Source organism: Cygnus olor, chromosome 3 (genome assembly GCF_009769625.2).
Source record: "Cygnus olor isolate bCygOlo1 chromosome 3, bCygOlo1.pri.v2, whole genome shotgun sequence".
NCBI classification, from domain to species: domain Eukaryota; kingdom Metazoa; phylum Chordata; class Aves; order Anseriformes; family Anatidae; genus Cygnus; species Cygnus olor.
The window spans coordinates 98,241,281-98,263,545 of record NC_049171.1 but is presented as its reverse complement, the minus strand read 5'-3'; the positions used below and the strand labels follow the sequence as shown (position 1 = coordinate 98,263,545).

The window sequence follows — 22,265 nt, the reverse complement described above, 5'->3', positions numbered from 1 at the left end:
TGAAGCCCTCAAGAAACTAACTAATAAATCAACCTGCTTAATACAAATGATTGCACTAATATAACTCATTTAGTGAGAGATCCCTTTTCTAAGGAACCATGATGACACTACTACCAGCACCCTTGGTACTTTCAACAGTATCTGTATATAGATTTCCCATATTATACAACCTTAATTCTTTTTCAACATGGGATTAGGTAGTTCAGAATCATCATGCTCATGCCAGGAAAACTTACTGCTCTAAATCAAAGAATTTCCATAGGCAAAGACAGATTAAGTATCTACTGTTCATACTTCACCATGTAGACAGCTTGATAGTCTATCCTGGTGAAAAGAATTTGAGACAGAAAGATTTACCTCAAAATCTTTGAATTTCTGACTGCTGGAAAATACAAAACCACCACACAACTGTCTATTCTAAGTAATTTCATACCAAATTTTCCAAAATCTATAGGACCCAAGCACTTCAAGCATTTTAACTTCTTCGTCTTCAAATTTACATCCAAAGTAGCTATGCTACTATTTTTCCTTGCTAAGTATTTTTTATCAGAATTCTACGGTTCGTCTTTATGTAACACATGGGTATATGAAACAATGAATTTTGTCCTGTTGTTATGGGTAGTTTACCAAATACACAAATACTCATTCCAAAATTCTGCTACCTCCAACCAGTACGTTTTTACTACGATAGACTATTAACCATGTATTTCATTTCAGTTGCAATATTCAGAACAACGTTAATAATTGAGGAAATGCAACATCTTCAGGCATGTTTTTTTTTAGTAACAACAAGTTTCTTTACTCATAATTCTTGGCATCTAGATGGAGTTCCAATTCAGGAATAAACAAATTTCTTGCTATGGATAAAACGAGGGACTTCTCCGTAATACGAAAAGAGGTACCAAGTTGGCTATAAAACACACAATGTCTGTGAAGTAGATCTCCATGTTTAGCTTATTAATTAAAGATGCTACAGGAATTGCAAAAGCTACCAAAAAAAGCTACCAAAAATTGAGAAGCCATCAATCTTTTATGTTCCATGGAGATACTCCAAAGTTCAATTAAGTCACAGGTCTTTCTAAGTATTTTACAGAAGTGGTATCAGGTTCTAATTAAGACATGTTTTAAAGATGTTGCTTTATCTCATGCTGTCATTCGCAAGAATGCAGAACAGACTAAATATATTGGTAAGAAGAGGTTCAAATTTGAAGTATTGTAATTTTAAGTACAGAACAAGGTTAATTAATGAATTTAAACATGTAAGAACACGTGATTTCATGACAACAGAATTAATAATGTTTCATTTGTTGTTTCTCTTCCTTATGTTTTTGGGTGCTTACCTGGCCTGTTTGTGGCAGCCATAATGAAAACCTGCTGACGATTCTCCAGACCATCCATCTCTGTGAGTAACTGGTTAACTACTCGAACACTGGCTCCTGACTTTAAAAGAACAAATTTGAAAAAAAAAAATTGAGAATGTAAATATTTTCATATAAAAGAAACAAAAGATTTACTAGCTCCCCACATTTAAATACTACTCAAAACCACTTTTAAGCACCTTTAATATAGTTGCATTTTGAATTTCTACTATCATACTCTCAGCTTTTTCTACCCCAAGTTTATGCTAACTATATGCTTGCCACACATATTACACTGGGCAAACCTTTTCTTCCCCATTAAAAATGAAGAACTCACTTAAATACAGCTACAGAACTACACTAATCATTCTCCCACCTACCTCAACAAAAAGGCCCAAAAGTTCCCAATATTCAGGCTTGGAAAAAAAATGTTCTATAAATATTTAAACTTCTGAAACAGCAGTTTCTGCAACTGAGCTCACTGGAAAGGAATGACTCGTAGTCAAATGTTAACTCCGTAGTAATAAGATCATAGAGCCATAGAATGGTTTGGGTTGGAAGGAACCTTAAAGATCATCTAATTCCAACCCCACTAGACCAGGTTGCTCAAAGCCCCATCCAACCTGGCCTTGAACACTTCCAGGGATGGGGCATCCACGACTTCTCTGGGCAGCCTGTGCCAGTGTCTCACCATGCTCTGAGTGAAGAATTTCTTCCTAATATCTAATCTAAATCTACCCTTTTTTAATTTAAAGCCATTCCCCCATGTGTTATCACTAAATTCCCTGACAAAGAGTCCCTCCCCAGCTTTCCTGTAGGCTCCCTTTAGGGTACAGGAAGGCCGCTGTAAGGTCTTCCTGTAGCCTTCTCTTCTCCAGGCTGAACAGCTCCAACTCTCCCAGCCTGTCTTTGTAGGAGAGATGTTCCAGCTCCTTGATCATCTTTGTGGCCCTCCTCTGGACTCCTTCTAATACTTCCATGTCCTTCTTGTGCTGGGGGCCCCAGAGCTGAACACAGTATTCCAGGTGGGGTTTTGTTTCACGAGAGCTGAGTAGAGGGGGAGAATCCCCTCCCATGGCCTGCTGGCCATGCTTCTTTTGATGCAGCCCAGGATACGGTTGGCTTTCTGGGCTGCGAGCTCCCATTGCCAGCTCATGTCGAGCTTCTCATCAATCAACACCACCAGGTCCTTCTCATCAGAGCTGCTTTCAATCCATTTTCTGCCCAGCCTGTGCTTGAGAATGCCCCAGCCCACATGCCTATAACCAAAGATCCTGGAGATCCTATAAGACGCCTATAACCGAAAATCCCAGATATCCTACAACCAGACTGAATAGATTAATCTGAATTTCATTCTAAATCTGGGGAGATAGAGAGAAAAAACACAGGTGCTAAGGAACAAGTTTTCATTAAACAGCAAAACTGCTTGATGATTTTGAAGAATGTTGTGCTATTATTTTAAACATACAAAAATAAATGTTATATGTTGCATATATCTATGTTGCATATAATATATACCATATATTATATATATGTTGCATTATTATTTTAAACATATGAAAATATACATTTGCCTACAGATAAGAAGAATATGTGGCGAAAATGAACATAGGCTTCAAAAAGCCAGTGGAAACTCCAAACATACTGAATCTCAATTACGATTCCCAAGGATTGTTACTGGTATTACAGCATGAAGAATACAGTCAGAAGTCTCCTGCCCAGACAATAGAATCATAGAATATCATAAGCAAGAAGGGACCCACAAGGATTATCAAGTCCAACTCCTGGCTCCACAAAGGACCACCCAAAAATCAAACCATCTGTCCATGAGCATTGTCCAAACACTTCTTGAACTCCAATAGTCTTGCTGCCATGACCACTTCACTGGGTAACCTGTTCCAGTGCCCGACCACCATCCCTCAGTGAAGAAACTTTTCTTAACAGTTTAAAGGAGACTGTGAAGAGCCTGGGGTGCATTCGGAAGAGTGTTACCAGGAGGTCAAGGCAGGTGATCCTCCCCATCTATTCAACCCTGGTGAAGCCACACCTGGAGTACTGTGTCCAGTTCTGGGCTCCCCAGTACAAGAGGAACATGGGGCTACTGGAGCAAGTCCAGAGGAGGGCAACGAAGATGATCAGAGGACTGGAGCACCTGTCGTACGAGGACAGGCTGAGAGAACTGGGCCTGTTTAGCCTGGAAAAGAGAAGACTGAGGGGAGACCTCATCGATGTGTATAAATATCTGCAAGGAGGGTGTCAAGAGCCGGTCTCTTTTCAGTTGTGCTCAGCAACAGGAAGAGAGGCACCGGGCACAAACTGAAACACAGAAAGTTCTGGCTGAATATGAGAGTGCATTTCTTTACTGTGAGGGTGAGAGAGCACAGGAACAGGTTGCCAAGAGAGGTTGTGGAGTCTCCTTATCTGGAGATATTCAAAACCTGCCTGGATGCCATCCTGCGCAATGTGCTCTAGGTGATCCTGATCAGCAGAGGGGTTGGACTAGATGATCTTCAGAGGTCCCTTCCAACCTCAGCCACTGTGATTCTGTGAGCTGTACACGCAACTAGTTGCTGCCTGCTGCTGCCACAGAAAGGAAACACAGCAAAGCCAAAGTACACTTGTTCCACTCCTTGGCTATCACCTATGCCTACTGTGGTGCCTAAGTAATCAGATTTAAAAAGTTTAAATAGATTAAAAGGATTAATCAAACTTTCTCTTTCCTACAGATTTGAAATACAGTCCTTCTGTTAAAGTCATTGATGTCAGTATCTGAACAGAACTGTATGCAGCTTATATATTGAAACAAGCATCTCTCAGCCATCAACCTACGTGTACCAGTACAATATCATAAAAACAGACTCATTTCCTCTGCAGAAAAAGCAGCTTTCCATTTAACACACTAACAGTTTGCACTAGAAATGCTTCCAAAAGCAGAAATTAATTCTAGATGTATGTAATAACTATTCCAAAGCAAAAATCGAGACAGAAAATTTAATGGGTGGAATAGTTCTGAAGTCTAATGCATTCCAGACCAGCTCCTGTCTCAAATATTTTCATGACCCAGTTCATATTGTTCAAACCAGTACACACTTCATGTAAGCATTACAGTTGCATACAGGTGTCAGGATTTGGCCAGAAATTAATCATGGTATTAAACTGCACTCCTTCATCTTTTCCTGTGGCTTTACACAGTCAAGTTGGTGAATAGCCACATTCTCTACGTATTTTTTTTAATATATACATACAGATACTAACAGAAGTATTAAGCTTTATAAAATATTTCTGTTGCTAGCACAATGCCACAAAAACTGTAACTAAGTATTTATTTATGGAAATATTTTGAGACTTACTTCACGGTCAGATCTCCGAGGGCACAAAGCATCAACTTCATCAAAAAATATAACACAAGGGGCTGAATTCCTGGCACGCTGGAATACCTGACGTACAGCACGTTCACTTTCACCAACATACTAAAACAAATGACAAAACACAGTGAAACAATGTAAGACATGAAGATTTTACTAGGAAAAAAAACGGTTTTAAACACAATTTAAGATGCTTTCCAAGGGAGAAGGACAACCTGCTAACTGAATTACTTCACTCAACTCCGCTGTATCTATTTCCTTATTGTACTAGATTTACATGTGAACATGAATGTTGTCATTAGCTCACTTTTGACAGTTCCCAGTATACACAGAGTTTAAGAGAATTCCTACTTTCTGGGGAATAAATCTGACTTGCTATCGTTTTGATGATGAGAATTAACAAATATAATCTTCACTAAGGACCTTGTTATTCTTAACTGTTTAAAAAACTCCAGTGAGCAATTTGAACACAATAAATATCTGAAGTTCATTAAGTAATTGCCTGAAGATGGGGTAATTGGGAGATAAGGAACTGAAATATAAGCCAGAACCTCACTTTGCAACCCCATTTATAGAATCTTATATTTTCACTTATAGAATCACAGAGTCATTAAGGTTGGAAAAGACCTCCAGGATCATCCAGTCTAACCATCCCCCTACCACCAATGTCACCCATCAAACCATGTCCCTAAGCACTATGTCCAACCATTTCTCAAACACCCCCGGGGATGGTGATACCACCACATCCCTTGGCAACCTGTTCCAATGCCTGATTACTCCTGAGAAGAAATTTCTCATAATTTCCAACCTGAACCTCCCAGGCCCTTCACCAGCTTCGTAGCCCTTCTCTAGACATACTCCAGGGCCTCGATGTCCTTCTTGTAGTGAGGGGGCCCAAAGCTGAACACAGCACTCGAGGTGCGGCCTCACCAGAGCAGAGTACAGGGGGATGATCACCTCCCTGGTCCTGCTGGCTGCACCATTCCTGACACAAGCCAGGATGCCGTTGGCCTTCTTGGCCACCTGGGCACACTGCCAGCTCATGTTCAGGTGAGCATCAACCAGCACCCCCAGATCCTTTTCCTCAGCACAGCTTTCCAGCCACTCTGCCCCAAGCCTGTAGCGCTGCATGGAGTTGGTGTGGCCAAAGTGCAGGACCCGGCACTTGGCCATGTTGAACCTCATCCCATTGGCCTCTGCCCATCGACACAACCTGTCCAGGTCCCTCTGCAGGGCCTTCCTACCCTCCAGCAGATTGACACTTCCCCTCAACTTGGTGTCGTCTGCAAATTTAATGAGGGTGCACTCAATTCCCTCATCCAAGTCATCAATAAAGGTATTAAAGAGGATTAATTAATGAACAGTCCTATTTCCTGCCTGATATCAGTATTTGAAGTACACAAAAAAGTTTGGGAAAAGAATAATCAAATCTAATATTTCATTTTTAGTTTCCTTATCACTGATAAGCAGGTAAATGCCATAGTCTTCTGAGATATGAACTGCATCTTGTTCAGTTCAACACATTCCCTTAACTCTAGAAAACACTGAATATACATTACAACAGTTCTAAGCCCAGTGCTTCAAAAACTGAGACTACAGCACTTTTATCTGTTAACACTTACAATCTTTACAAGTTACTCTGATTAACAAAAATAATTGCTCTCCAAGGTTTCAGTTTTCTAGTAAGAAGCTAAAGTGACTGACCAAACACTTTTCCAAACTTGAAAACTGACAATTTTGATTATTGAAAGCTGCTAATTTGCAGTTACTGACCACCAATGCTTCTCAGTGTTGATTCAACTTTTTTTTCTTTTTCCTGATCTACATAAGAGCAACAACGTCTGCAGCTGATCATTTAGAAATCCTACTTTACCCTAGTAAAGTATGCCTAGTATCTCACTAGACAGGTAATTTAAACCAAGATATACTTAAACTACCCAGTTAGCTTTTTCCCTTTCATGCGAAGATTTTCACTGCTAAAAATTTTAAGCAGTGGGGTAAACAAGACAACTTCTGTTGCACCAGTATCAGTTGTGTAATTATTAGGAATTTTGTTTGCCCCAGGCTTTCAACAAGCATTCTATAAATAAAAAAAGCACAGTGATCAGTGCGTACCATATTTAGCAGTTCGGGACCTTTCACAGATATGAAGTTCAGTCCGGACTCATTTGCGACAGCCTGTCAAAAAGAGAAAGAGATGTACACAGAGAAAAGCATTTTTTCATGTATTCTTTGGTCCTGTCCACGGAGCTATTAAAAAAAAAAAAGGAGAGAAGGAGCATAGTTGTCAACTGTGTAAAACACAGAAAACAGTACAAAGTATTGCTATATGCAGTTAAGAGTGGGAGAAGTTGAAGGATTTAGCAAGGTGTTCTCTCTTTAATGAGGCAGTGTGGGATTTTATTTATTTTTTTATCACATACTAGCTGAATAATTCTCAGTGATTAACGAGAGTTAAAAAGAAATTCAACTACATACATAACATTTGAAAATAAAGACAAGCAGCAATCTGGAAACCTGCATGATTTACATCCATATTTACAAGGGGAGGCTGTAAGAACTGAAATGCTCAAGGAGAATTATTTACAGTAAGATAAATACAAGAAATAAAAACACATAAAGTGCAGACTACTTCCAACTACATTAGTTACAGTGAAGTATTCTATAGAAATACATATCTACAAAATTGTTTCTTCCTTTCTTTGCTACTACTTTCTTAATTAAATATTTCAAGTTTTACAATATTTTTTCCTCATTTAAGCAAAATTGTAACTCTATACAAGAATATCAACTTCAGCAGAGAGGCTCAAATTTAATTTTCTGCTGAGAACTGCAGAAGTCCTGCATCGGACAGTATCATCCAGACTCAGTCATTCCCACAAAAACATCCACTTCAACAAGATTCTCCAGTAGTTTTTAAACATGTTTAGAAAAATTTATTACCTTAGCCAATAGCGTTTTGCCACACCCAGGAGGCCCTGCAAGCAGAACACCAGCTGGAGTAGTCAGGCCCAGAGCTTTAAACTGCTCTGGGTTCCGCACAGGTGCCTATACAAGAAATTATCATAATTATCTGTGACAGAAGGCTAACATTAAACTTTTGATTTCAGTTAGAGATTAATGAAAATTTGTTTAAAGTTAAGTTCTTTATTCCAACTCTTTACAGGCTAAATGAATAAACAGTCAGTCAGCATCTTATCTTGCATTGATAAATCCCTCCAAAATGGGAGAAGCATCATTATTCAGAGACAAAGACTTTATCTATCCAAGTTCTCACCTTAAGGTGTTAGTGTTAAGTACTGGTCTGACCAGCAGTGAGGCTGCTAACTGTCCAGCTAAGCAGTGTCAAATTCTTCATGTAGCAATTGTCTAACTAGGGTTATTGGTACAAAACATTCAGAATACTTAAGATTTAGCAATAATGAACATATTGAAAAATGAAACCTTGAATACAACAAATGAAGTGTTTAATACATGCACTAGACTTGTAATAAATTTGAAAGCAGGTTACTGAAGTCTATTTTAAATGAAGATGTTGCAAAATTTCTGTTTTGTAGCATGCTAGAACTCATGGGCAGCACGCTATACCTTAAATAAATATGAACAAAGAAACCGAGATATTTTTATTTTCTGCATAGGGGGAGGTGTGAAAAAACCTTTGAAAGTAATGTTAACAAATACCAATATTGCCATAGCCAGCTCCTCCCGAACATCTTCCAGGGCTCCAATATCTGCCCATGTTACATCAGGAATTGTGACAAAGCCTTCTCTCTTGGCAGAGGGTTGCACTGATGACAACGCAACAATAAAATCATTCATCTCAATGCACAGCTTCTGCAGCTGCTCCTCAGGCAAAGGGTCTTGCTTCTTCAGCAAATCCAAAAGTCTCTGTAATTCAACCTGAGGGTATATTGAATAGCAGAGAAAAGATTATGCAAGTAATATTTTAAGAATTTTTTAGGGCTTTTTCAGAGCAATACTTTCTGCAAGTATAATATTAATTACTATAAAAGAAATTATTATGTATAATACACACAGAATGTGTAAGATACCATTAAAAACTAACATTAATGAAAATGCTCCAGGAAAGGACTAAATAAATTTACCATTTATTCTGATTTTAGTAGGAAATGGCTCTCAGGAGAAAGCAAATAACTCTGCTAAACAGCAAAACCTTACCAATTTGTGGAATATTCGATTACATATAAACCTTTAAAACTCTTAACATACACTTTTCAGTCACAAGTGTTTATTTAAATAATCTGATTTCAAGTCATCAACTTACTTCCTCAAGCTAATTAGACCTGGTTTTATAACCAGGCCCTTATAAAGTCTGGCACACAATACAGATACAGCAAAATGCTTTTCAAATTTTTCCATCTTGCAAAGTACAGCCTGCCAAGAAGCGTGGGGACAGACAGGTATGTTCCAATTACTGAAAATTGGATCCTTGTTGGGGAAAAACTATCTGAGAAAATACTTGATCAAAGAACTTTATATCTTCACGACATAAATATAACCCAGTTGTAATATGGAAAGGCATTATTAAAGCAATGCAATATTGCACCTCAAGTAAAACCACTCCAGGATTTTCATTAAGATAAAGGAAATAAAAAGTTGCAAAAATCTTTTTAGTTGCCACGTTTTCCCTACAGCAGAATATGGGATATAGCATTTTATATTGGATGCAACTAAGATAGCCCACAACGTAGCTGAGCACAATGAAGTGTTGAGGTACAAGTGTTTACAGTGCACAGTATTCCCTCTTTAAGCCCTCCCTCTTCTTCCTAACAGACGTATTACGAGAAACTGAAATAGCCAAGACCACTGGGTTTGTTTATTGAATTGTGTGAATTATTTTTAAAGGTTTTTGTAAGTTTATTTTTCTATGATAAATATAATATCACTGTTTTAATGACAATACCCTGTATTAGACAATGTCAACCTCCTGCCAGCTATCAAAATATGTCTCTGTTACAATTAGACTTCCTTATCCTTAGTAACTCCTTTGATCAGGGTGATGTTTTTAAAACTGCAACTACCTGTCCCTCCCCCTTTTCTTTTGGCTACTTCAGGCCCCTGGAGACACTGGGAGGTATGCAGTATGACCACATTACTCTAATAAAAAGTCTTGCTAAAGGTTTTTACACTGTTTTTTTTGTTAATTACATTAACAGTTTTCTTTGACAGTCCTTCTAGAAACAGAATCCAATTACATCGTGCATTTAAAAACTCTTTCTTTTACTTCTTCAGACAAACCTTTAAGAGTTCAACATATAACAACACACAAGCAAGGAATATGCACATAAAAACTCAAAGTTTTGAACAGTAGGTCCAGAAATCTCTATATAAAGACATTATGGTTCACTGACAACAGCATGTCACGTGTGGCATAGAATAATTCTGGCATTGCAAACAATATTTTTTTTTGGCAAGACTTCCAGCTGTGCTGCATGTTAATAGATACTTTCTCTGCAGCTCAAGTTTCATTTGCTAATCCAACTTTTCTTTTGGATAGTTCTTAAATACCTCTTCCTCAAACTTGCTATAGGTACTACTGCACGCAATTTAATTCATGTAAACGTGTAGCTGGAGGGAAAATGTAGACAGCATAAAAATTTCTAGACTTTGGCTAGCTGTAAGTATACCAGGTCAGCAAAGAAACTGAGGCATCGTGACAGCTATTTCACTGAGGGCACAGCAAACAGCTTGGTAAAAAAAAAATAAAAAAAATTACAAAACCACACACCTTGCGTAAAACATTAACATCATTTTTAGAAGGCCTAGTTTTGGGGAGCCTGTTGTTCAGAGCCACTAATTGGGTCATTACGAATGAAATTTCTGGCTTCAGAGCTGATAGATCTATAGCTAAATTTAACATTTCACGGGTCATACATGTTTAAGGATTTATGAGCAAAGACTTTCACAGTTCTAAAATAGTTCATTCTTAAGACGTTAGAGGTAAACACTTCAAAGAACAAATACCTTAGAAGGAAGCTGTAGCTGTTTGGCATCCTCTTCCACCTGGATTTCTGTTCCTATTCCCACGCTTTCTTCAGCTGTGTTTCCTCTTGCCTGTACGTAGTTCTTTTGCCACTTCCCAGATTTTATCAGGACCCTGTTCACTGTGCATATAGCTGCCTCTCGACAAAGTGCCATCAGGTCAGCACCTACATAACCTGGAGTCAGACGGGCTAAATGAAGGAAGTCAAAGGACTCTGGGAGCTTAAGTTTTCGACACAGTGTCTGAAGAATTCTGATGAAGAAGGGAAAAAAAGAACAGTGAAACAAAGATGCAACTGTGGCCTTTTCTTACTTTCATACAAAGACGAACAGCATTTATTTAAGGTCTCTTTCAACTCACATGAACTGAAGTAGTACAGTGGGAACAGTTTATGCTCATCTATAAAGTTACTAAACTGAAATCTACAAAACTATGCTATGTATTTCCTTTCAGTGCTTAAATGAAAAACAACAGTATCAACCATGTAATGTCATTTGAGTGGTGAAAAGCTAGTTTTAGTGACTTTAAACATTATGGATTCTTTAAACGCTAGTTTATGATTCAAAATTGACAGACTAGATGTCAGAGTCTATCACGGACATGCATAGGTTATCCATTGAGATATTTAGCTGCCTTGTATTCCTACACAACCTTAGTCTGTATTCTGTCTGTTCCATCCCACTGCTTTATTTATTGAAAATCATCTACAACAAACTATTCTGTGAGAAGCAGACGAAATCAGACTGTGTGAGGAACTCTCATCCTTTCCTCCAGTAGTGGGGATCAATACAGAAGGGAACAGGCAGACCCAGCAGATCAACACATGGTTCTAAGCCTGGTGCCACCAACGTAATTTTGGGTTTCTTGATCATGGGATGGTTTACATGACACCAGGCCTAATGGTTCCTGTCGGGAAGCACCTTTCTCAGAGGGGGGAAAGGATTTTTGCTCAGGAGTTAACCAGGCTTTAAACTAAATTTGAACAGAGAAAGGGACAAAAACAGGCCTGCCAGCAATAAGCTATGGGACTGCACACCAAAAACTGGGAGACTGCAAGCCAGCAAGCAAGACCTTTCAGTCCGCCCCACGAGGGGCTGGGTTCAATGAAGCACATCTGAAATATTTCTACACAAATGCATATAGCATGAGAAACAAGCAAGAGGAACTAGAAGTCTTGGCCCAGTTGAAGAGCTACGACATCGTTGGCATAAGCAAAACCTGGTGGGAAGAGGAGTGTGACCGGTGTGTTGCAATGGACAGTTACAGACTGTTCATAAGGGACAGGCTCTATGTAACAAAGGTAATGGACTGCATGGAGCTTGCAGTCAGCAACAATGCAGTTGAGAGCCTCTGGGTAAGGATCAAGGGAAAAGAAAATAAAGGGAATGTAGCTAAAGAAAATGTAGTCTACTATAGACCACGCAGCCAGGATGATGACACTGACGAATTATTCTTTAAGGAACTGAGAGAAGACTTCTAGATCAGTTGCTCTTGTCCTTACGGGGGACTTCAACCTGCCAGATGTCAACTGGGGATATCATCTAGTTGAGACAAACAGGTCCAGGTGGTTACTAAGGCACCTTGATGATAACTTCCTGGTACAGGTACTAAGAGAGCCAGCTAGGAAAGGTGCCTTCCTAGACCTGTTGCTTGTGAACAGAGAAGGTCTTGTGGGCAAAGTGGCGATAGGTGGAAGCAAGGTTGGGTGACATGGGAGGACTACAGGGATGCTGCTTGCCTTTGCAGGGAGAGAATTCGTGTGGCCAAGGCTCAATTAGAGTTGAAGCTGGCCAGCAGTGTGGGGGACAATAAAAAAGGCTTTTTAAAGTACGTTAATAGGAAAAGGTGGACCAGAGCAAACATTGGTCTGATAATTGATGAGGACGGTCACCTCCATATGTACGCACAGCTACTAAGACAAAGAGTAGATGCATACTTAATTTCTTCTACAATTTTCAATGTGCGCTGATATGTATGTGTGTGCAGGCACAAAAAGGATTAAACACAATAAAGTACTTTTCCTTAAGTTGTTAATATACATTTTTTTTAAATAATAAAGAAGGTTAAACTTTATAACACATACTTTTCTCTTGCTGCTTCATCTGGTATCCCTAAACAAATTTCTCGATCAAATCTCCCAGCTCGCCTCAGTGCAGGGTCCAAAGAATCAGGTCTGTTAGTTGCTCCAATAACAAGGACCTGGGCAGTGGCAGCCAAATTATTCAAGTCTAAAGGAAGGAAGGAAGAAAGTTAATGCCCATGATCACCTTCTCAACTTTATTCTGATATCTATGCTACTGTGTTTCTGGTAGCACACGGTAATATTCAGAACAGCACAGACAAAATAACCAACAGGCTCACTAAGCTGATGCTCATCCTTATTTCTACTACCTAGGATAGATATATTTCAAGCAGAAATATGCATTTCAAATAATATTTGACGTATTTTCCGTTAAAGTTTATTTACACAACAGAGAGGCTGTGAAAATGTAATAATATCCACTCAAATTTATTAGAAGCTTTCCCCTCCTACCCCATAGAGGTAAACTGTGCCAAAACATGAAAAATGATTACTGCTATCTCCACGAAAGTAATTAGGAGTCACTATGGAATGAAAGAACATAATGAGACTGATAACTAGAAAGTTTAGCTTAGTACAGAAGTTCCTGAAACTGACCGTCCATACAAGTTAGGAGCTGGGCAACAATTCTCCGCTCCATGTCCTTCGATGCAACTTCTCTTTTTGGAGTGATCGCATCAATCTCATCAATGAAAAGGACACACGGTGCATTGGACTAGGAACAAGAAATATTAATAATTACCAAATTACGCTGACATATTGTATCACGAGAGGGAAATCATTTTTCAGATTTTGTTTTATAACTGTTACTCTGAGACTTCTGCATGCACTGAACAATCAACCTCTCCCAGAATAATTTTGTTGTTATTTACTATCTGGAGAGCTGTCAGATTATGAAACTGCTGAACTGAGGCTGTGAAATAACTAAGGCAAAGGGATTCAAAATGTCCCTATATACTGATTAAAAATTAAATATATCTCTGCGTTCCTTCATGTTTTCCATTATTATTATTATTCTGTTGTCACTGCTTACTTGCTTAAGTCCAAAAAATAAAATCAGACAAAAAAGGTCTCTTTTGTGTATCCGTTTTTTAATATTAGATCTGTGGAACTTCAAGAGCTAGCATTAATGACACTCATGATGAAACAAAGAGCTGCAGGTGGTCACGAAAACTTGAAGTCTGTCAACTTCAAGATTACCGCAGAGATGAACCATGTTCAAAGAGTAAAAATCAGCAGTGAGCAACGAAAACAAGTGTTCTAACATTCCAAGCACTTCACATTGATAAAAAGCCAACGCTAACATAAAATAATAATTAGTGTAACTAACAGAATAGCGTTTAACTGACATAAGATTATTAATACCATCAAAAAAGTACTTGTGATGCAGAGGAATACTTAAGGAAAACACTAGAATCATCATCAAAAAAAAGTCTAAACTCCCAGACAAAAATATAGCTTTTTAAATCCCAGCCATTTTATCAGGCACCAACTGCGCCATCTAGTTGTCATTCAGTTTTTCCTTCACCTGATGGAGGAACAAAATACAACTAAGCCATGAAGATTCCACAGTACGTGCATAAGGTACGGTTGAACTGTCTTTTTTTCTCCCGCACAAAAATTTAGTACAAAAAACAAGTGGAAAGGCCACTTAAATGCAAGGGACTATAACAAAGGCAACAGTTTGCATTTTTTAAAATGTATTTCATACAACATATTTATTCAAAAATAACTTTTGTAGCAACCACCATACATACAAAAGGTATTTAAATCTAAATACTCACTCATTTAATTTTCTTCAACACAACATCTTATCAAGGCTTTCTAAAAAATTAAAATGTAGTAGAAACCCGAAACATAATAATCTAACAGCTTCAAAATTAATTATTTTGCCCTGTCTAGCGTTCTTTCATACGTACTTTAAACATCAACATACAGTTGTGGGGGAGGATAGAATGAAGAAGTAAAGTTGGAAAACCAGAATATTCTCAGAGATCAGAAACAGAAAACCGTCCTCATGAAACAAAAAATTAACCCCATTAACAAAAAGAAAATCTGCATTCATTTCAATTAAAATTACCTTAACCTGTCTGCTTTTCTTTGCTTCTTAACAAGTCTGAAAGTTGCATCAATATCTTATTACAAGAGTGGCTAGTCACTATCAATCTGAATGTCTGTCAAGTAGCAGCTTAGTTCTCCTGTGTTTTTAATGCTGATATTAAGACAAAGCAAGACTTCAAATGGCTTTTGACATTGGAACAAGACTTTACTCTTACTCTTTGATATTTGTTCCAATTTCTTTCTTTATGCCTAAAGGCCCAAAGTCTTAACTCAAATGCAAAACCAGACAAACATAACAACAACAAAAAGAAGGCACAGAAAACTGCCCTTACATCTTTTTTAATTTTTATAAATCATTCCAAGCAGCTCCAAGTAGGTAAATAATTTATGTTGCTCCCATTACTTTGATATGATGAACTTTGGTCAAGATTTTAGAACAGCAATCTTTGTGTTCTGTGATGGCATGACATTTAGTACAATGGAATTCTGGTCACAGCAAGGGAGACACTATGACTTGTGTGCAGCAATATAAAGATTCAGTCATTAATAATTCACTCAAATTCAAACCACATCAACGAAGGTTGAGTCTTTACAAAGAAAAGGACAAACAATTCAGCATTATTTCTCATGGGTGTCTCACCACAGCCTGCTCGAACAATTCTCTCAGTTTCTGCTCAGATTCTCCTGACACTCCAGACACCATTTCTGTTGCTGCCACTTTCAACATCGGGAGCTCAAGTTCCTGAAAGAGACAAGGAACGTTGTATGATATAGCCACAGATTAGGAATGCTGGCTGTCCTAGAGGACAAATATTTTCCAGTATAATATCTTTTATACCTGAAGATTTTGTAATCAAGAGTAAATCTGAAAGTTATCTTAAAAAATAGATGAGTAGTATCCTCCTTTTAACAACAGGTCCAAGACATTTTGCCAAATGAACAGAAGTGAATACAAAGGGCAGGTTTCCTTGATTCAGTTAGAGATAGTTTTGCACCTTAGTCCTTAAGTCCTTGAAGTACTACTTCACAGCACATATATTTCATGCTTCGTCTCCTTTGAGAAAATTGTCTATTTCCATCTATAACAAAACATTGCTTATCAGTATGGATGAGTTCCCACCAGGTTTCGTTCCCTTTGCCTTACTCTAGAAGTGTATGAGCAGGATAAAATACTTGCAATAAAATACTTGCAAAAGTCACATTCAAGGTTTTCTCCTACTGAAAATAAATAAATAAACCTGTAACATTTATAGACTAACTCTCACATTAGTGCCTATTTCAAGCTCTTTGAGCTACATATAAGAAAAATTCAGACTTGCCACAGCTGCCAGGGGCCCTACATAGGGCCTTGAGGAGATATTTTGCCCTAAACAACACTATACACAATTATGGAAATTAATATAGCAGTATCTTTCCTAACAAAATGATTTAAGAAGTATTCATTACATTTATCTCATCCTTGAAAATTTTTTACGTGTCGTGTTCCTTCCCCCAGATACCTACCAGGACACAAATGCTCACTGAAGTATTCTATAACACAAATTCATTCAAATGGCATGATTTCACAGCAAGGTATTAAAAAGGAAAATAAGCAAACCTTTCCAATCAAAGCATTTGAAATATGATGATAGAAGGCCTAACCAACATCGAAGTAATAGACATCAGTGTGTTCAAAGGTTAAAGATGCACTACAAACATTTGTAGTTTTATATGTAAGTACCTAAATCTAAGGTAATAATCCAGGAAATTTAAGAAAAAAGAGCATTAAATACACCATGAAAAAAATACAGCCTTGGTTAACACCGAATAGCCCCAAATAGCCCCAAGATTTATATCCATGACAGGCACAGAGCAGTACAGCAGCTTCACCACTCACCAAGTTTTACGCCAATACTGTCACATGCTCTTGAATCATCAGCTTGACAACATCCAGTTCTGGAGTTCAGAACTTACTATTTTAGTAAATAGTAAATTGGGATGTCACCCAATAGAATTAATGTAATAACTCATAAAAGATGGTAGAGACCAGACTTAAAATGTTATGGTAATTTTAACCAGAAGTATATTCCACTTACAGCCTTTTCACTACCTATGCCTATATTGCAGTCCTGGGAATGCCTCAACACAGCGAAGTCAAACATAAAACCCTGTCACTACATCCCTTCTTCATATGAGGTTCTATCAAGTACAGATTCAGATAGAATTTAAACGAAAGGAAGTAAAAATGAACATAGTTTAGTCTAAAATAGGAAGCAGAAAAAAAGAGATAAAGAGGAAAAAAATGAAGGAGGATTATTTCTTTTCTGTCTAAATACAATTAAGAAACTAAATCTGGAGCTAACTCACCCCAGCAATAGCCTGTGCAAGTAGCGTCTTTCCACATCCTGGCGGTCCATGTAGAAGAAAACCCCGAGGTGGAACCACACCTAAGTGGTTATAGACTTCGGGATGATGAACATGGATCAGCATCTTGCATATTTCCTGTTAAGGACAACACAGACCTCCATTTAAATGACAAAAATTAGTATTATAAATTGTTAATAGTATAGGCAAGCCAAAACAAAAAGAGGTTCTATTTATTAATACAATTTCAGTGACTGCTTTCAGAAAGATTAATCAAAGGGAAAATTAACAAACAAACAACAAAATAACAACCTTTGTTGCTATTGGTATCAGTAACTTATTCTCAGTGCCACAAGTGAATTCTGCTAGATTTCCCGTTCGTCATTTTTCACATGGCATTTTATTCAGAGTGTATTTTGTTCCACAATCTACATGTTAACTAACCTGCAAAGTTTCATCATTGCCTCCTACATCCTCAAACTTCACTGAAGGGTGGTAAAGCTCTGGTCCCTTACTTGTAACTGTTAAGGAGGAAAAATAAGTTATGTAAATTTAGACATAGCATAATGGCAGTTGCCAATACCAAACAAGAAAGAATTCAACCTAAACAATTAGCTAAATACACAGAGCAGTATTATTTTTGGTAGCAGACACAGGAGTGGAATATTTTTTAGAGCAATAAAAAGATTAAATTTCTTAAACACTCTTTGCACCTCAGAATAACAGAAGTACTCTAGTAATTGATTCCGTGGTCACACACTATCTCTGTCTTTAGAGAGGCATGCCAAAGATAACTTCTTACCTTTCCCTTTAAGTAGGATGGAATTAATTTCTCCATCTACATCTGGAACTTCTTCTTTTTTTCTTTTTGCTCTCTTACCCTTTGTCTTCTTTTTTTCACTCTCCAAGACAGAAAATTCTGTTGACTTCTAGTGTATAAAAACAGAATTGTATAGACAAAACCTTCAGAGTCAGTGAATTCTTGCAAATACTTTACAGAAGAAAACACCAAAGCATCTACAATGCTTAATACATATTTTATGCAGATTTATTTAGATTTTGCCTTCTGGATTCCAGCCCCCCCCCCTTTTTTTTTGTAAATACCAGCCACTTTTTTGCTAAGAGTACATATCTGTAACCAAATTAAAACAAAAAAAACCCCACACCAATCAAAATTAGACACAAGTCATTTGCATACCACTCTGTGGATGAGTAAAATTGCATCAACATATTTACTCCACTGGAAACAATTGTTACTACCAGTAAGTCAACAGTGCTGTAAGAATACTTTATGCAGTGCTGACGTAAATTAGCTGCGTGTAACAAAAGGGCTAATACAGGACAGAAGAAAAAGGATGTCCAATGACACTTTTTTTTATTTATTTAGAATATAGTACCGATGATATTCTAGTTTGAAGATCTCACTTTTATTCCATTCTCTGTATAAGAGGATGCAATAAAGGATAAAGGGATAATTTGTTAAATCTGCCTATTCAGTAAACATTTTGCATAATCAGAAAAGTATCTGTATATGTAGTGCTTCTTTCACTTAAAAACTAAACTAAACTAAACTATAAATAAAGCATCCTCGCAAAAAGTCTGGTCAGCCAAACAACATAAGCATTATTTCCCATAAATAAGTTTAAAGTTTTCAATAGCTAAACACATTCACACCCCCCTCCCCCCCTCCCCCCCCCCCCCCCCCAAAAAAAAAAAAAAAAGTGGGCATACGTCTGGATGGGGGGATAGCACTTATTTTTAAATAGCTTATAAACCAATGCAATTTCCAAGCCTTTCAATTTCCCTAGCCCCTATCCACCCCAAAAAAATTCAGCTTTCCCCAGGTTCACTGAGACTTAACCACTAAGGGAGACTACACGCTATGGCAACAACAAGCTACATGTTTATTGACTAGTTAGGCTGGTCACTGGCAAACAATAAATAACACCTAAGTTCCACTTACCCTTCTCTCAGTAGGGGCACTACTCTGGGGTTGCCCTGCTACTGAGCACTACATTTTCCCAAGAAAATGTACAAGAAAGACTTTTTAACTTTCAGACAAACATGCTTGAAATTCACCAGAAGGTTCAAAAATCGCTTCTGATAGGGCAGAACAACGGGCTAAGCCTTGTCATCTTCAGAAATCAAGCTAAAAGTTAGTACTCTACTGGGCTTAGGCCAATCTTTTTTTTTTTTCTATTTAACATTTTTGCTGTATTTAATATAGCAGGCATATCTGTAATAAAAATGATATACTTTAAACATCCAGAAAGAACAGACAGTCTTTTTGGTCATAATATCAGCCTTCAAAAGCCTGTTAAATTACATAAGAAATGATATTCATACTTGCTACCTAAAACACGTTGTGTTTGAAAAACACAATACCTCAGAAGTCAATTTCTTCTCATCTCCTTCTCCATCCTCAGAAAGGTCAATGAAAAAGTCTTTTCCACATGGAGTTTTATCAATGAACCAGCCACCTTCAGAGATCCGAGTTTCAGCACAGGATCCTGATGAAAGGGTGCTTCTCTGAGGTGCTGTTTGCACAGGAGAAGAGGTTTCCACTGGTTCATTTTTTGGAGTGGCTGGAACAGAATCAGGATTTCCTTTCTTGTATAACGTCAGCAGGGAATTGTTCATATGATTTGTAGACTGCAAATTCATGCATTTTAAAAGAAAGCATACAAGTTATAACTTGGGTTATTTGTATAAAGATACCAATGAAAAATATTTCATGAACATCAGTTATGAAAATACAACCTCACTGGAAAAAGTAATCACTTATCTTCCATCCCACTCTTCTGCATATCAAATAACTGCAGACAAAACTATATCTGCTAGTTCAATAGGCAACAGCCTTTATGATTTACCCTAAAACAACCCCTGTTAACTGACAGTTATCATTTTAGTAATAGTCAGATGTGTCAGTTCCTTCAATCACTTCATTCAATTGCTAGCCAAGTCTTTTGGGTACTCAGCATTCTTTCCTCGAGAGTGATTCCCCACCACAGGTTCTTCCTTTTATGCCAGAAATATCCACCTTTCAGATTTACTACAGATTCTCAGTTGGAACGGCCAACTCTGTCTGTGATTTATCTGCATCTCCAAGTTTAAACTTTTCAAGTGCACTGCAATTTTACAAAACGTAATCACGTGTTACACAAATACAAGCAATCATGATAAAATAGAGCTTACTAGATCTTCTGGATAATCATCATCATCATCAGAGATATCTGTGGTACTTCCTGCAGTCCTTTACATGGAAGGGAGACAAACACTATTAATGTATCACAAAACTGCAAGCGAAACACACACAAAACAGAACAGATGCAATTTCCACAACGTGGTTCCTCACGTCTATGCAATGCGGCATAAAACTGGAAACAAACTCCCAACTGGCATGCTCTAAACTTATTGCTATGAAGAGTTTTAAAATTCTTTCCAAGGCTGCAATGAGTTGGATCAACTTGACAACCTGGCTAAAAGACAGTCCTGAAAAAAGTGATGTTGGACCAACTTGATTGTGTTGTTTCACTGCTGAGCTACACTAAATCCTTCTGATTACAATGTCTTAATTTCCCATGAGATTCTTGATATCTATCACAGGTGAGAAACCAGAATGGTCCATGAGACTGCACATAGCTTTAGGAGTTAAGAAATCTTAATTCCAACCTCATACCTAGTGGTGACTTTCTCTGGATAGCCTGTCCTGTAGTCTTATTCATCACATTTTGGTAATATGCATCACACCCAAGAAAGACTAAGAACAAAACAAAGGAACTGAACCATTTGCAGGACTGTGGCCTTATATGGAAAACCATCATGGAAACCAAAAGGATATCCACTAACTCAGGGCTGTGCATTCACCGCAGCAGAGGAATTACGATATACTCTTTAATATCTGCTTGTCTTAATTGAAAAAAAAGAATGTTTCAATTAACTACAGGTAACTCCTGAGGAAGACAAGTGTATGGAAAATCAAGGATATGCCAGTAAACTTAAAACTATCAAAACTTAATAATATGAAGACAGAAAGATTTAAAGAAATGTTAAACACTAATGGCATTACTGAAGTCAGCTAATGGTAGAAATTCTTACTCATTTTTCTCTTCTCCACGTCTTGCTTTTTTGGCCACATGTTCAGCTTCTAAAACTGTTAAATCTTCATGTTCTTTTTCATTACTGATTATTCCAAACACTGAAGAAAAAGTTCAAACGTTAAAAGAACTGCTAAAATATAATCAAAGAATTTGGCATCTTGGACACAGTACTAACAGAACTACCTTTTTCAACTTGTATTCTAAAAGCATTTCTTTTTCTTCGTCCATATTCGGCACTGAAAAAAAAAACAAAACACAAAGTAGCAGGTTACACCAAGTGCTTTTCTCCCAACACGTTGTTATTCACAGTGAAAAAAATACATCGTAAGTTGATACTCAAGCTTTTACGTAAGTTCTTATAAAGAACCAACTTGAAAACATGATTGTTTTTTCTTAACCCTACAACACCTCTATAGCTGGGATGAAAAAACACTAAAATTTACTCATCTCTAAAGGGATGTTTACTAAACATTATTAAGGTCCTCTCTGCAGTTATGGAGAAGCAGCAACGTACAAATGGATTCTATTGCACAACAACACTGATTTTCTTATTTTAATTCAAACAAGAACATATGGACACAAGAGTATGGTTTAGAAAGTACAGTCCAGTAAGGAACAACTGCAATAAAGAATAACAAACCAATATGAGAAAATCTGATTCAATGAGCACCCTTACCTGCAAACAAACATCATCAACCTTTCACTTTCAGTTAGCGAGAAAACATTTTGTTTGCTTTTATGCAACAGATGACAGAGGAAAAACAAAACATAACCCTGAGACCCATAAAAATCCACAGCAAGAGTTTGAGACCTTTCCTCTAACAATGCACAAAAAAATAGATTGCGAAAACATTAATGAATATACTTCTCTCCGTTCCTTTACCCTCACATCCATCAATGATTTGCTGAAACACAACCTTTCTACCCACAAAGAAAGCCTTCAAATAATTAGGT

At 37.5% G+C, this 22,265-nt stretch overlaps 1 protein-coding gene across 2 annotated transcripts in view; it reads right to left on the bottom strand.

Annotated features, from left to right (window-relative positions):
* NVL (nuclear VCP like) overlaps nt 1-22,265 on the bottom strand; it is a 48,105-nt gene that overhangs the window by 23,944 nt on the left and 1,896 nt on the right. For both annotated transcript variants that reach the window (XM_040551318.1, XM_040551319.1), the window contains exons 3-18: nt 21,495-21,547; nt 21,310-21,409; nt 20,407-20,464; nt 19,597-19,863; nt 18,014-18,140; nt 17,656-17,732; nt 17,215-17,349; nt 15,509-15,610; nt 13,405-13,522; nt 12,811-12,955; nt 10,709-10,979; nt 8,405-8,623; nt 7,667-7,771; nt 6,839-6,901; nt 4,709-4,828; nt 1,341-1,440 (exon numbers count right to left, since the gene is read on the bottom strand). In XM_040551318.1, coding sequence (XP_040407252.1) covers nt 1,341-1,440; nt 4,709-4,828; nt 6,839-6,901; nt 7,667-7,771; nt 8,405-8,623; nt 10,709-10,979; nt 12,811-12,955; nt 13,405-13,522; nt 15,509-15,610; nt 17,215-17,349; nt 17,656-17,732; nt 18,014-18,140; nt 19,597-19,863; nt 20,407-20,464; nt 21,310-21,409; nt 21,495-21,547 — 2,060 coding nt within the window. The remainder of the gene's footprint in view (nt 1-1,340; nt 1,441-4,708; nt 4,829-6,838; nt 6,902-7,666; nt 7,772-8,404; nt 8,624-10,708; nt 10,980-12,810; nt 12,956-13,404; nt 13,523-15,508; nt 15,611-17,214; nt 17,350-17,655; nt 17,733-18,013; nt 18,141-19,596; nt 19,864-20,406; nt 20,465-21,309; nt 21,410-21,494; nt 21,548-22,265) is intronic.